The 17,669-nt window shown below is 34.6% G+C and overlaps 1 protein-coding gene across 2 annotated transcripts; it reads left to right on the top strand.

Annotated features, from left to right (window-relative positions):
* The first annotated feature begins 6,982 nt into the window (after positions 1-6,982).
* On the top strand, positions 6,983-14,657 carry LOC146729829 (organic cation transporter-like protein). Of its 2 annotated transcripts, none has more exons than XM_085494910.1 (6): positions 6,983-7,444; positions 8,059-8,162; positions 8,955-9,109; positions 10,560-10,731; positions 10,960-11,104; positions 14,360-14,657. In XM_085494910.1, the coding sequence occupies exons 1-6, from the start codon at positions 7,049-7,051 to the stop codon at positions 14,396-14,398; spliced, it is 1,011 nt and encodes a 336-aa protein (XP_085351036.1). In that variant the 5' UTR covers positions 6,983-7,048; the 3' UTR covers positions 14,399-14,657. The 2 variants fall into 2 exon arrangements, with proteins under 2 accessions (XP_085351036.1, XP_085351035.1); XM_085494909.1 differs by lacking the exon at positions 14,360-14,657 and adding an exon at positions 13,737-14,358.
* The last annotated feature ends 3,012 nt before the right edge of the window (positions 14,658-17,669 follow it).

Below are 17,669 nucleotides of genomic sequence, written 5' to 3'. Positions count from 1 at the left end.
TACTGCGTCCACCAAGTCTCCACTTTCAGCTACTGTTAATGGCTCGTCGGGCAACATTGCTAATATGTGGGCTAATCATTTTGACGCCGTTCTTAACTCTGTTTCTGATGTTAAACTTTGCAGTAAAGTGTACGATTATGTTAATGGTTCTACAGAAAGTACACCACGTGTCTCGATGCAGGAAATTTCTAGTATCGTGCGCAACTTAGATTTGGGTAAATCATGTGGTTCGGATTGTCTTCGTGCCGAGCATTTTAAATTTGCTGGTCCTGCACTTAATCTGCACCTAGCCATGTGTATTTCTGCAATGTTTTGTCATGGATCTGTTCCGGATAACATGATAAAAGTTGTTATTATGCCACTAATTAAGAATACAGCTGGTGATGTAACTAGTTTAGATAATTATCGCCCGATTGCGATAACCACCGTCATCTCCAAAATTGTTGAGCTTATAATGATGTCTAGATGCCAGGAGTTTATTGTCCTAATTGACAATCAGTTTGGATTTAGGAAAAAACATTCAACGGATCTGTGTGTATTTCTGTTAAAAGAAGCAGTACGTCATTATAATTCGCTCGGTAGTCATGTGTTTGTCTGTTTCCTTGACGCTTCAAAGGCATTTGACAGAGTCAATCACTAGACGCTATTTTACAAATTGACTGAACGTAATGTACCTATATATATAGTTCGCTTTTTAATGAATTGGTATCAACATCAAAAATATTGTGTTAAATGGGGGAATGCTATATCCCGTTTATTATGTGTATCTAACGGAGTACGCCAAGGCGGTGTTATGTCGCCTATGTTATTTAATGTATATATTAATAATCTGAATATCCAACTGAATGATACTCCGAGTGGGTGTCTAGTTGGTGATAAGTTGCTCAACAATCTCAGTTATGCTGATGATATGTGTGTGCTATCGCTCTCTATTAAGGGGTTAAGACGACTTTTGGAAATATGTGGTCGTTTTGCGCATGACCATGATATCATATATAATGTCACTAAATGTAAATGTATGTGTTTTTATAGTCGACACAGTGTTTTCGAAATACCACCAGTATATTTGTCGGGACAGCCAATGGAATTCGTTGACCAATTTACATACCTTGGCCACAAGCTTACTAGTGATTTGAAGGATAACACTGATATAGATCATCAGAAACGTCTATTTTGCATCAGGGCTAATCTTCTATTACGGAAATTTTCAAAATGTAGCTATGAGGTCAAATTTTTGTTATTTAAAACTTTTTGTTATAACTTTTTCTGCTGTCAACTATGGTGCTCCTTTCGGAAGTCGAACATTAATGCTTTGCGTGTATTTTACAATAACTTGTTTCGCCGGTTTTTTCATTACCCATTATAGTGTAAATCATATGTTTGTATACAATCATGTCAAGTCTTTTTACGAAATTTTTAGAAATCTTGTATTTAAATTTAGAGAGCGTATATACAACTCTGATAACAGTCTGTTGGTGAGCTTATGTAACTCTGATGTCCGTTGGAAGTCTGCCTTGTTCCAGCATTGGAATAATACTTTGTACTATTAATGTTGCCATAAGTACACTGACCTATATACATATATTTTTTGTTCATTTATTTATTTATTTATTTTTCATACTAGTTTTATATGGACTTTCAAATGATTGACAATCTGAAATAAAGATAAATAATAATAATAATATTATTTATAACAAAATTAGCATTCATAAATGAAACCCAATTTTTAAATAATATATATGCAGTGTTCAATGACGTTAGTTTATGTGCGGATTGTTGTATTTAACAGTAAGGGTCATAGTGCACATGTACCGGTATATTTCCAGGTAATCACATGTTGATGCGCGACAACGTTTTCTTTATGTGAACTGTCTATACAGTGTAATTGTAGTACGAGGTATCTTTGTATTTATATGATGTATAATGCTTGAAAATTCGGTACACAACTGGAACATTGTGATCTCGGGTAGCATACTGGTACATTTGGTTCTATTCTACTTTTTTAGTGTGAGTACGAAGGATCCACAGGAAGGATAAAGTGGTGAGTATTGTGTTGACTTTAATAGCAACATAATGATAGTTACCATGTAACTATTATTGTGTTAATGCAAATACATTTCGGTTCTGCATATTAATTGAAAGTATGTCTCTGTTTAGTTTTAGTTGTGTACATTTAGTTTTGCAAAATAGGGTTATTATAGACGCAAAACTATGATAGCAATGCATGGGAACAGACAAGCGGCGCTCATTTGATCAAGCATTGGGATAAACATATATTTGTAGAAATTACAGTATGCTAACCTTTATTTTGTTCAAAAGACTACACATATTAACATCATACTGTTGTTCTATGTCAACCACATATCTTCATTTTCAGTATGGAATTTTTAAATTAGATTATAGTCGATAGAATTACAATTGAAGGGCATCTCCTAATAAATCATTTTGATCTGATTATCAGGAAATATCAACCGGTTTGACATATAATCTTTACGTTGGTATATTATATGTAACTGGTGTGTGGTAGTCTGGCAATACGAGTGTATATAAAAATAGAATGCAGTGCTAGTGTTCTTTACATTAACATAATCCCTATAATGCACTGACCGTTAAAAACGTTTTAAAATGTATTGTATTGAATACAACATTACATTGTTAATATTATTTGAAATTTTGTGATCATATACATAGTGAAAAACATAAACGTTCATATGATGGCATAGTGGCCGACATATTGTACCATTGCATCATATATTTCAAAATATTTCGGTCTATCAATATTACAATATATTGGTGTGTTACAAGTTGAGAATATTCAGAATATTAAAACAATGGTATATCAACAATTTAAAACGCTCTAATATATCTCTCATTTCAAATTAGCTGGTGACTTTTGTTTTGTTTTGTTTTGTTTTTATAAATATTGTGAATAGATAGATTGGTGGTATGGCGCGTGCACATGTATGTGAGTGTCACAATATATGGCCTACTTATTGTTATTGAGAGTGCCACCGACAGAACTCACACAAGACAGGAAGTTCTTTCACTGCTGAAAAGTGGTAGACAAGACAATAGTACTGAAAATGAAATACATATACACCAAAATATCAAGTTAAAACTTCTGGCCCACTTCTCAAAATAATTACAAAAAAATAAAGCACAACAAATACAATGAATAAATTCAGTAAACTAGGGGATTGCCTGGGGAAGTGTGCATTGGATGTGGAAACTGATGACAGTCCATGGCTTCTGCAACATAACGACAAAGAAATACAAGAGTCTTTCTTGCAGAGAAATGCTGTTATTCTGGAGGCACCGCTGATAGCAGGGTGTCGCAGAGCAGTTCATATCAGTTTCACAGGATAATGATTGAAGCCTGTGTCACTTGTCTCACAATATTCCAGCAACAATACACATAATATTCAGCTGACATGGTGGACCACATCTGTTCTCAGTTTAGCCAATTTATAGACATATATGGCCCAGATTCGGGTACACCCCTGGGTTTCTACATGAGCCAATCAAAATGTGGTCTTGCTAGCAGCTGTTTCACGTAGGTCAGTAGAATTGTAAACATCCTTTGTTATGTAAATCACAAGTACACCTGGTAGATTCCAATTGTCCTTCCAGAGTTGTAAAGAAGTATGACCTGTCAATCATCTTTATGACAGTTATCACATGGCAATTCACACCATTTCTTCCCATGACTCCATGCACACTTCTATTTGCAGGGTTTGAGGTAATATGACAAAAACATAGACTTGTGTACACACACAACACTACGGGACCCAGTTACAAATCATGACAACACGTAAAAGGCCAGGATTACGGTATACGTACATATGTACATATATTTGTTGGCAATATAATGTCAGGCAAAAAACAAACAAAAAAACAGTACCCTGAACACTTGGGGTAACCAATGAGATTTAACATTTTAAACCTATTGTTCCGTTATAGGACACTCATAAATGGCAGACGTTGAATCAATGAGTGTCATTAAAGATTTTGGACGATTCCAGAAGAGGCAGTTTCTGTTATTCTGTCTCGCAATATTTGTACATCCGTGGTTCAGTATTGGAAACACATTTTACAGCGCTTCAGTCGAACACTACTGTCGTGTGACTGACAATCAAATGTGACAATGTGAGACCAAAGGGTGCTATCATACTACGTCATTTGTGTAAACAAACACTACAAAATTATAATTTGTAATTACCATTTCACACATTATATTTTATAATAATGTGCTCTTTAAGAATATGCAGATTAGAAATACTCATTATTATTATATTCCTGATCCATGTAACATAATTAGTTAGGTAATCTGTGACACACATATCATATTTATACCTTGGACGTCCTGTCAGCGTGTTTATTCCAACCCACCAATTCTAATATAAAAATAAAAACAGAATAAACGTGCTAGTCATAAACAGAGAGGGCTTGAGTTTTTATTTCAGGCCACAAAATGGTTGTTCACGACACGACATGACACGACACAGAAGGCTGGAATATCTAAATATATATATGTATACTGGTATTCTGAATTAATCCTGACAGCCGTACACATTAATTTCACAGTATCGCAAATCATTGTAAACACCTGAAATTGATCACTTAGTGACAAGCTATTCAATGTTGTTTACTGCTAAAACTGTCTTTACAGTGGCATACAGAATTATTGTCAGAAACATTAGTTTTACTCAGTCAACTGGCGTACAAATTATAAAAAAATAAACGCGAATTATTTACCTATATTTACACCTCGAATTCGAAGTGGCGCTTCATACAATAATTATCGATTAATTATTTGCCAACATTAATTAATTATGTACGCCAACAGACGTGTATTTTTCTAGTTAATTTTATTTTTGCACATTTAAATTTAATAGATAATAATTTAGTGAACATGTAGAAAAGCGGATTACATTTTCTAAAAATAAAGGATAAATTCATTGCATTTGGATTTCATATTCGTTGTGACTTGAAGCCAGTTTTCGACTTTGTTTCTCTAGACTCTCGCACCCGTTACTAAAAGAAGCTGAGTGGCGTGACACACAAAAGGTAAATTTCGACTCCATGTTCATGTAGAACAACTTTTTGTATTCGTATTTGTACTGAATGTTTATGTAGATGGTTGTCTCGTTATATGATACTAGCTATATATGGGATCGGAGGGCCATATCGTTCTTAGTATAATAAGAGACCTGGGCTGATATGTCCGGATTCGTGAAATCCTATGACTTTGTGTTGTACTAACGTAAAATATATCAGTGCAATTTGTATATTGATATATCGGTTATATAGCTGGTATTCCACGAGTAATACTACAATATCTAATTTAGTGAAAAAATAATTAAATATGTGGATATTGGCGTTGTTTTGTGACAGTCAGCCACGCTATATGCTTACAGGAACCAATCAAATGAACAGGATTGTTAACTTAGTATGACAATATAGACAATTATTTCCCTACATTATATACACAACTGCTATTAGACAATTGGATACATTGCGTATATTACATTTCACGTCATTGAATAATTAAAAGCCTGAAGGAAATATACATGATGAAAACATTGTGTAAACTCGTTCATACAATGCCTTCTTTGATGGGAGTATGGCGATGCTGCTAACAGTTAATCTTTTATCATTTTTATCACCACAATCAAATAGGTCACTTTGTCAATGTCAAAACTTGACAAAAAATAAAGTACAATAGGTACAATAATAACCCCGAACGAGTGTTTCTGTAAATTGGCTGCCCTTAAACATGTAGACATTGCATCATTTTAATTGACGAACAATATAATGTTGAACATATCGTAGTGAAAGATTATTGAATATTATATATCTAGCTACATCCGTCCTGATAACAACACACGCTAAAAATGCAAAAGCTCATGGGTAGGCGCTTGTTTGGAAACATATACACGCTATGGCCTTCTGACGCATGGGCAGGTGACGACTCCCCGGCTTTAACACAGTATCTAACGTTATATTTTATCCATACAACCGAATCACAACAAGTTACCTAATTGTTCATTTACCAAACAACCGCGTCAAATGCGGGCATCGTTGTGTTTTAAAGTGGGAATTCTGCCAAAGTGTAATGGTAGGAGGAGTAATCATGAGCTGTCGCATATGAACCATGAGTAGCTACTACAATATGAGTGTGTCTACGAACATGTAACCTATCAGTGTCTACGAACACGCAAAACAACATATCAGTGTTTTTACTAATATACAACACAATATATCACTGTGTCTAATAATATACAACATAATATATCAGTGTGTATACTAACACAAAACATAATATATCAGTATGTCTACTAACACACAAGACAATATATCAGTGTGTATACTAACAAACAATAAAATATATCAGTATGTCTACTAACACACAACACAATATATCAGTGTGTATATTAACAAACAATAAAATATATCAGTGTGTATACTAACAAACAATAAAATATAACAGTGTGTCTACTAACAAACAATAAAATATATCAGTGGGTATACTAACACACAACTCAATATATCAGTGTGTCTACAAGCACTGTGTAACTAGCATGAGTATTTTAATGTACCACACAATATACACGTGTGCATGCTATGATACAACACAATGGAACACACTTTACTGTATTCGGAATATCATAGGTTGGTACCGATTTGCTGAAATAATATTATAGGCGTGTAAAAATAAAAAAAAAGTGTAATATTTTTCACACTGGGAAGCGGAACGCAACTATGGTATGTGAATGACGTCGTATTGATTTCATGTAATCAGAAGACTTTATTATTTTTTTTATCTATATGTATGTCACTCACCACCACCACTACTACAACTAACATACTCAAATAATGCAACTTTATTCACAGTTATACCTTCCCATTTTTGGGCTTTACACAAAGCTGATTTTAGTGTATACTAATTTAACTATTTGTGAACGACAACAAATTGGGAAACTCAGCATACGTATATCCTATATATTTTTAAATATTTTCCCTGTTTTTTTCCATATAACTCGTATAGATGGCGGACGTTGAATCAATGAGTGTCATTAAAGATTTTGGACGATTCCAGAAGATCCAATTTTTTTTATTCTGTCTTGGAATCTTTCCGCATCCATTTTTCAGTATTGGAAACACATTTTACAGTGCATCCGTTGAGCATTACTGCCGTGTGACTGATAACCAAACATATTATATAAACTCACAGCTGAAGAATTGTACTATACCTCGTCACTATGTAAATGGTAGGTTGGAATGGGATTCTTGTAGAATGTATGCTACAGATTTCAGAAATAAAAGTGTACCACCAAACAATAATGGGTTATCACATACATGCCAACCATCCAACGGTACACATATGTGTGATCGAGGCTGGGTTTACGATAGACAATACCTGCACAGCACTGTTGTCACAGAGGTAAGAAGTAATACACGCCAAATAATGTAACCACTTAGAGTGTGAATTTTATTATTCATAGTTTATTTTTTATTTGTATATCGTGAATGAATGTACCCAGTATTGACACTAGCTAAATATACGAATAGGTCGTTCAGATGGCTGGTGACAAAGAACGGCAGTAAGTCTGTCATGAAAGCCCTCGTTATTATAATTGTTCATTAAACTTTGTTTCTTCTTAAAGCGGGGAAGTAGCAACCTGCACATGCGTCTTTGCGTTTTAGAGTCGTTTGGGACTCGATTCCCGCGCATGCGCAGGTGACGCCCCCTGCTTTAACTATCCCTTTATTATTCAGAAAATTTCCTCTAGCCTTGTTAGAAATATCCCTCTATACTGACGAAGTCTATAATTTGCTGGATATTCAATCCATACATTTGCACTGTTTTTAATGACTTGGTAGATGTGGGGAAAATCAGAAAGTCTAAATACTAGACAAATGTTCCCATGTAAACATCTCTTTTTACTAAGGTTTAAATTAGATCATCACGCCATTTCACAGACGTTCGAGGTAAGTTGGTGTATATATTGCCTGAATCATATTGCACATTTATAATACTATATTGTTTATTTTCAGTTTGATTTGGTTTGTAAAAATGATTATATGAAACAACTATCAAAGTCTCTAAGCGCTCTCGGAGAACTTATTGGTAGCCTATTATTTGGGCAGTTTGCTGACGTGTAAGTTCATGTATAGGCTTACGCAATGAAAACACACAATTTGGGAAAGGAACATAATATGCATGTATTTTTAAATCAAATATGAATATCTTCTAATAATTGCTTATATGCGACGGATGTCATGGTATTAGGTAAAGAAATCGTCTGTGTTTTGTGTCTGATATTTCATATGGATATTGAGGATCCATTCCGCTAGCATTTCCTTTAAAATCCCTTTTGTGTATCTGTGTGATTTCCAATTTTTTCATGTATTAATTATTCTCTGCTATTTTGGCAGGCAGGACACACCTTAACTATAGTTAGGTGGTAAAATCTGAAAGAAATTCCTGGTCAACCTTTACCATGGCAACAGCCAAAAAAAAAGATTTTTGAATAGTTTCACCCGTAACGGCTTTCAACTCTTCTGTAATGTTTTAGATCGGGCCGATTTTTTTCATATCTTGCAGGCAGGTAACACCGTCACTCTAGTTGGATGGTAAAATCGGAAAAAAAAAAATCCTGGCCCACCGTTATCATGGCTACAAAAAAAGTTGCGCACCAACGAGAGAGTGAACTGTAAATAACACTAAATGTAGTGTAATTATGAAAAATACGTGCTAGTAATAAAGTGAAGTGACTTCTGAAGTGACTTTGTATACGGGGCTCCGGTTTCAGTTATAAATCGACGTTAGCTTTACGCTCATATTCTACCATAGCGACAGCCAAAAACATTTTTTTTGAGCGGAGCGGATCGCTAGCTAACCTAATGGCTTTTTCACTTGTATGTTTATAATCATTTACTGTTAACTACAGGTACGGCAGGAAACCAGCAGTGCATATTGCAAGCACCTGTTCCCTTATATTCGGAATTGCGACAGCTTTTGTCCCGTCATTCTCAACGTTTCTTATAGGAACATTTTTATCAGCAATGTCAGCGTCAGCATTTTATTTAGTATTGTATGTTCTAGGTCAGTATCGATTTTATCAACTTTAAAGAGGGAGGGTCGTCACCTGCGCACGCGCGGGAATTGAGTATCAAGCGACAATAACAACACACGCTAATGACGCAAAGCCTCATGGGCAGACGCTTGTTTATAAACAATGACACGCTATGGCCATCTGACGCATACGCAGGTGACGACACCCCCAACATTAACATTATCAAAAGTATTAAACAACACTTTATAAACAAAATATAATAACGACTGCTGCTCTTGTTACTAAACATAACTGTATATGTTCTGTTATAAGGGAAAATATTTAAATTGTGTATAACATAACCCGGAGCAAATATATTTAGCAAATCTGGCCACACAATAATTTGAAAATTTATCCAACATATTCAAAATAAACATAAAATTATTGATGAATAATATATCGCCACTTAACCGTGTAGACCGAATTTACTGCTTATTAATCAATAAACTATGGTGTATCTTTGCTGTTCACCGGAATATAACAACTCGTAAAATATTCTTCATTGATAGACCCCAACAAATTAGAAAAACAACAACATTTCTTTAACTCAGTTAACCTTGATAAAAACAGTTTCAAGAATTAGCTTAGACACAACCACTTCACATGAGCATGTTAAATTTGCATGTTTGCTTGGGATATTTGGAATATCGGGATAATAGGAACATATTTGTCTAGCTATGTGACTTGAAAATGTCAAAAACAGAGAGTGCGTATACATTGTAGTTACGCATATATAAGTCCATGTTCTATATTTACTCTCTGAAAACCCCTTTAATAGACCATTTTCCGTTCACTGCGAGAATCACGCGTTATGCGTGAAATCGAACGTAAAAACAGGACAAACAAAGGTCATAGCGTCGTAGTCGCGTCAAACATCGCGTGGGATTCGACAAACGCGAAAGTATTTCGGGGACATTTCCAAGCTTAATAATGTGCTGTCCACATTTAATGATAGGTAATTTCGGTTAAGTAAGGTCATTCGGAAGCAATATTCCTCTGTCGAAGATCGGCCGGTCAATGTAAGCTGCGAAATAAAGAAATTCTAGTTCAAAATCAAATCGTTCGATTTTTGCGGCAGACGTTCGACGCGCGTCTTTCATGCATCTCGCGAGATCTCGCAGTTGTACGGAAAATCACCTATTGAAGCCTACAATTTGAAATGTAATCATAAGTAATTCATCTACACTGAGGAAACGCCACTATTATTAATTAAAATTGCTAAAGCTTGTCGACTAACATATACAATTATCTGTATGTATAGTTAGTTAACAAAAATGAAGATTTAAAAAAAACATATCTTTCTAACGAGCAGTCTTACAACTGTGGGATATGTATTGACATTCTTATACATTTTTTTTTTATAGAAAGTCGTTTGTGAGCTCAAATGAACTATTTGATTATGAATTGTTATAACGCACACATAATATTTTTCACACTTAGCGATGGAAGCTACACCATCATCACGAAGACCATTCGTTGCCACAGGATGTTCACTGTCTTATGGTGCAGGGTATTTGTTCCTTGGAATAACAGCATATATAGTGCAAGGAAACTGGAGAGTACTTCAACTAATAAATGGTTTATTATGTTTGCTGTACATACCGTATTTCTGGTAGGCTACAGATTCATATCAAACAATTGAATAATATATATAGGGGAATAATGTAAATGTTCTTTTTTGAATGAATAATGTGTAATAAATAGAACGGCAGTTGTAGAAAAGGCTGAGTATGTCAGTAAAGTTACGTCACAGAACATTGATTCCAGAAAGCGACTAAACCAATAATCGCCTGTGATGTAATTACCTGTCTACCTCCACCAAAGCTTAATAATTTCGCAGGTTTCTGGAAGAATCAGTAAGATGGCTTTTGCAGGGTGGTGAACATAAAAAAGTGAAATGTATTTTAAATAGAGCTGCTATGATGAATGGGGAGACAATAAACGAAGACTTGGATGATTTTGCTTTCGAGGGTTCAGCAGCAGAGGTACGTAAATATCTGTACATGGTAGAATAAATTTATAATATGACCTTTTCTATGGATATTTGCACATTTATATTGTTTATTAAAATCACTGTACTGTGTGTATTATCACCACATAAAATGTAACGATAGAGCAATTTATTTGGCACATCAGTTGTTCTTCCCTGATCTTGTTCTGTAACAAAATTGATATTTTGGGCCGCTCTCTTCTTTGCACTGGGAATGTCTGGAATGTGAATAAACAAGCAGTGATACCTAAATCAATTCATCCAAGCAAGCTATAATTAACAATCACCTCATTATTTGGTATTACCATTAGCCCCAACCTATCTACTATAATTAATTAATACACGGCCCAATAACAAGTCATTTATGGTTGCTTCAACTTTCACCTCACATTTAGCCTATACAATTCCCATACACCAATGCTCTTGGTCAGCCAGTGCTTCCCTAGCAAATTGCATTGCTAGTATTCCCTGTCCAGACTTCCTGAGAACTGAAGGCATGTACACTTATACTTTCATGACTATATAGAAGTAAAACTAGGCTCTTTTCCTAACCGAGTTGTACATTGCTGTAGGACGCAAACAAAAAGGCTAATGATCGGTCCCTTGTTGGATTATTGGGAGTTGTCAATGCGCTCTCCAAAAATATAAGAAACAAATGTCCGAACATGAACTTGACACTTTATTCCTTTCCACCACTGAGAAACGATTGACTGAAAGGTATACAGAGAAATAAAGCTCATAAGTAAACAATACATTTCACTAGCTGTGGAATCATAGCCCTATGTTGCCGACCGCATTATTTACGTGACTGACTCTGGCCGGCCCATAGGGCTATGGGGCCTTGTGCGACTGAATACCGGTTAAAATCCACATGCCAAATTTGGTCGTCGCGAAAATCACATTTTAAGACGTTCAAAAGTACTCACTATGTTTATTTACTTCCAAACAATGACCAGAACCTATTTGCGCTGTGAAATGATGACGGTGGTCATAAAAAATTGACTTTATTTACCGTACACCGAGTCGCAGAAAAATAACAAGACGAAAGACGCCATTTTGTATTCCAGAGTTTATAGCAAATTACGCGAGACCTATAATTTTGTACCACGTGACCGAAATCAGTAGATAAATTGCGTTTATGCAACTAGTTTCCATTATTAAACAAAAATCATACAATTATAAATACTGTATGTGATTGCTTTCTTGGAACAATTAGAATAACGGGAAGAGTGAGTTTTATTCTTCCACCACTGTATCACATGACCGCCAAACGAGATTACATTTATTCTGTGCTAGGGAGTGTGGGATGTCAATGGCTGCCGTTTTCTCGTAATTTGCTTGGTTTCCGCGGTAATTGTAAAATATCACAAATTATTGCTTATTTATAAACACAAATTGCAAACAAAAGTTTGTATGTTATTCATCCAGCAATCAATTCACAATAAAGGTACGTCACACCATAGTAATCGAAAGCAAAAGCGATTTAATTTACGTATGCCAGATTTCTGTTTTTAAACTGTGATAGATCCCGTAGCTCTATGTTCGACGTACAACTACAAAATTAAAAAAAAGACGTCCAAATGAAATTGTTAGAGCGAAATTCGATTGTAGGTCGCACCAAAGAGCTACGGAACCGCAGCTATACATTTCACGTAATCGATTGATATGCATAGTATACATGTACATTTTGTACAGTAATATTACTATCATCACAGTTAGCGACTACCTCACAAAAGGTAAAGATATTACAACACATCTTAGAAATACATGGAATTACACGCAGTAGATCGTAAAGCGTAAAGACTAGCGTGATCGGTAAACACGAGTCACATGTATACGAAGCAATGACCTCAAACAAACATCGCAAAAGTCAGCAGTTCGGCTCACCGTAATATTAGACCCCAACAACCAACAACATAAACTTCGCTTAGTGTAGTTCACTCGACTGCTGCAATTCATGCAAATGCGTCAAAACACCAGCAAGACATGCTGCGATCCGCCATTTCTCTCTGCTTTTCCCCGGTGCTATAAATAGCCACCTTACCAAATCTCAACTACAGAGGGCGACATACTGTACAATAGCAAATTAGTATAACGTTATTTGGCCTTAACAATTGCGTTCTTGTTCGTGGCTACAGCTTTACTGACTTCATGTCTAAAGAATCTATGAAACTGCCATATTGTGCAGATGTCAAGCAAGGCCAATTTGACATTTGACAACTGGGTACGCTGGCAACAATGCATCCTAGCCATCAACATTGTGTACTTGGTAAATAATAATAACAAATGGTATCTATTATATTGCATGATTTAATTACTACAAAGCCCCATTATATATACACGTTTAAGAGTGAACTATTTTCACTCAAAATCCCCCTACCTTGTTGAAAGACAGTCACGTCCTTATAAAAACGGCATGGGTAAAACACGTTACAATAAGTATTAGTGGAATTGATATATGTGTTCATAAACAAACCTATGTGTAGCAATATATACAGCTGCATCCACATTCTGAAATCAATACAAATACAGTATAAGTCACATCTGAACAGTTACAATGTTCTATCATAAGTAACTATAGCTCTCTGAATAACATAACAATAATACAAAAGTGTATTCCAATTCAGAAACAGCCTGAACGCAAGTCAATATTTACACTTTTCAAGACACCTGTTATCCGAAAAAGAATTATAAATATATCATTTTGTTGGTGAGTGCATTTCAAAAGAAGGTCATGCACGCATAATTATATAATTTTATTTCACATCATATATAAGTTAATATATATTCAAGTGGACCCCACTGATATACTTGTAGTATCATGTAATTAAAACATGTAATGCTTTTACTAAGATCAAATAAGTACTTAACATTTCATCTTTAAAAAATGCACAGCAAACTATTCATTTAACATACTAAAAAGTAATATATTAATTTGCTCTATCGTCCATACAGTCAAATGTATTTGATATGTAGTAGTATGATTTCCAAACTTGCCTACATTTTTAAATGTTATGAACACAATGTCTAATACTTTATTTTGAGCGGATATCCAACTATTAAAAAAGTAATTTAACAACTGTTTTATAAAACAAGTAATTATGTCAATGCTGCTATACCTTACACACATCGTATACTATTTCGACAAAGTGACAGTGTAAGTTTTTCTTTCTTTTATTTGACATTGCTGATAACTGATTTTATAAGTTTTACGTTGACATAAATATAGTTGATATGTTCTTCTTTTCAGGTTTGCAATTGGATTAATGTATTTTGGAATATCTGTTAACTCCAACTTGTTTGCCAAGAATCCCTACATTATTTTCGTGTTAACTGCTGCAGTTGAAATTCCCGCTGCACTTCTGAACTGTTGGCTACTTAACAATTATCAACGACGGTTAACACAAAGTATATCATTAATACTGTCTGGATCAGTTCTGCTGATTGGTGGTATCTCTGGTAAATTCATATTTATCAACGAATTCACACACAATCATATGTACAATGACTTCGTTTACCAGTACAATATACATTATCATACTCTCTGTCTTTCCAGGTATTGATGGATTGCTATTCGTATCAGTAGTGCTTGCTAAGTTCTTCATAAAAATCAGTATTGGTACAGTTTATATTTATACGTCAGAGCTTTTCCCAACCCCGGTCAGGTGTGTATCCATAACAGAATAAACAATATAGATTCGAAAATATTATTCAGCACTGTATCATTCCTCTGTCTCGTGGTAATTCTAAGACGCTAATTAGTGTGACTATTCTGATAACAACTTACCTTTAATTTCATTAATATTTGAAAAACTAAAACTAATTATGACTTTTTCTGCCACGTTGTTGAGTATGTTCCATGAAAACCATATGATGTAACTCGTATAACTTAGCGCTAAAAATAAAATATAGCTACAGAAAAATAAAGGAGTTCTGACTCATCCATAAATCCGAAGACAATTCATTATCATATTAATTTCTTGTGTTTCACTTGTAGATTTGATTTACTTGTGAGTTGTTTTTTTCCATTATTTGAAAGTTGTGTACTTGTCGAGAGTTTGTTAGACTTCTGATGGAAAATTTGGATTTCATTGCTGTTTTGCTGGATTACATTGCTGAATTACATTGCTGTTTTGTATAGACTTAAACTTGTAATTTCATTTATGCATTATTTATGGATATTGACTATGTATGGTGTTATATCTGACTGTAAATCCTTAACTCACTAATTATCTAATTGTATCTCGCATACATCAGATCACGTGATATTCCAGCATTTGAGGTGTTAAACATATATAAAACTCTTGAATCATTCAAATTTCACCTTACACATAATTATAGACACAAATGCTGTATTTATTATTTCAATCATCTCTATTTTTCTCGAAAGGAATGCTGCTGTTGGGGTTGGACATGTATTCAATTTTCTTGGTGATATTATTGCACCATTTCTCTTGCTGTTAGACTATGTGTGGTACCTTGCTCCAATCGCATCATTGAGTGTCCCATGTATTATATCCGGACTGTTCATCCTTCTTCTCCCTGATACAATGAACAAACCAGCGCCCGATACTATCGAAGAAGTAGAAAATTTCCAGAAGTAAATTGATTAAATATTATGCATGGTGTTGTACATCTAGACAATGATTCAATAAGTTCAACACGTTTATTGATGTTTTATTGTTGTTTTCAAATTTAATCCATAATATACATACGCATTTAAGCTATCATGTCGAGCAAAGGGTTTATAAGCCAAAGAAATAAATTAACCCTGGACGTGCGATATGTGAGGTATATTGAGTACTAATACATGTCTTAGCTATTGTTACATGTTGTTATTGTTACAAGTGTTGTTGCCTTATACATATTGGGAGAATGACCTAGAATAATCTACTCTCTATTATTTTTCAGGATACTTGAATCGAATAAAAATAATGAAGAGCACATACAGCTTGTCTTGAGCACACATACATCCCATGAATACAACTCAGCAAGAATAGAACCTGCAATACTTATACAATCATCATAGATTATCTGCTGAGATATAGATTTATTTAATGTAATACATATTTGACATTTGCATATTTGATAGTGAAGATAGATTTGCATTGCCTAGTTCATGCTATCGAACATCAAATGAATATTCCTTGGAACAAAGAAAACTTGGGACAATAAAATGTAAAGTACAACTCAATGCTATGATTGTATTATAATCTGCCTCGCAGTTTATCGTGATTCAATTTGAAAGTGTTCATGAGCGACTCAAATCAGAATTCATTGTGGCAACAATAAAAATAGTACTCCTGGATTCTCCTTAAAGTCATTTAAACTGAGCATGATCATGTTTAAGACAGCCAACAGTTGAATCATCCCTTCTGTATATATTGTTACTACATTGTATGCAGATTAACAATAAACCAATAACCAACAAAAATCCAAAACCTGATACATTGCTGAACAGCTTCGGGGAGTATTCAATAACAAATTAATAACTGAAAGGAACGCTCGTTCAACCAAACCATTGGGGTAGTATTTATAATTGTTTTCAGTTAAAAGTATAATGAGACGTCGGCTTTTAACTTGCTTTGCAGGCTAGACTTTCACTTTATTAATAACTTCATCTCTACCGTCGGGTCACCCACTCAAGTCACCTACTCGGCGTCTCCGGTCTCTGGAACTGAATCTCACACTTTTACACTGTTATTAAAAGTACATAAAAAGCAGTACTGTACTGCACGCATTGCTGTGATGACATGTTTTGCCTCAACTCGTATTGTTTTGCACCCTGCCCATACTCGCGAGTTTTAGAAAACGTACGTCGACCGCGTAAAAACCATGGCGAACAGTTCGATACGCATTATTTTAATGTCCTTCCCATATGTAATTGCGCTTTACGCAATAGTACAATAGCAATAGTTGCCAAAACAACCGCTAATGGTGTGGTCAATTACCTCATTACGCACGGTCATGTTTTCGCAGTTGTTTAACCTGAAAATATACTACCTGTACCAATTTACTTGCTAGATTCAGTGATGTAATTTGGTATATCTCTTAACACCTACTTGTTACTGCAGCGTTATTAGTGACAAATAATACAGTGTGGATCAATTATTCTGCCGAGAGCGGTTCCTGTGGTGCTATATCTTGCACATCTGTATCTAGTTAACTTTCTAAAGATACAAGAATTGTTGCTATTGGATGTACCTCTTGATCCGATATTCGAATTCGTTTACAAAAGTTAAATACCAGTTTCCTAGTTTATGTTATTACTTACAGATTGAAAAATGAAATAAATGTTGAGTACAATGTATTACGCGAGATCAAGAATATTGTTCAATTTCGTCGTGTATGCATGTGTGCTCTATGCATTAAATTTCACTCTAAAAAATATGTCTTATATAGTTAGGTAATATTGTTTAAAATAATTACAATTCCTCGTATAATAATAATAATAATAATAATAATAATAATAATAATAATAATAATATTAGTAATATTAGTAATAATGATATGAGGTTATTACGAGGATGCCTCAAAGTATACACGAAAACAGTACAGCG

Source organism: Saccoglossus kowalevskii, chromosome 21 (genome assembly GCF_978046115.1).
Source record: "Saccoglossus kowalevskii chromosome 21, keSacKowa6.1, whole genome shotgun sequence".
Taxonomy (NCBI): Eukaryota; Metazoa; Hemichordata; class Enteropneusta; family Harrimaniidae; genus Saccoglossus; species Saccoglossus kowalevskii.
Note: the sequence above shows the minus strand (reverse complement) of the source record. Positions and strands in the feature narration are given on the sequence as shown.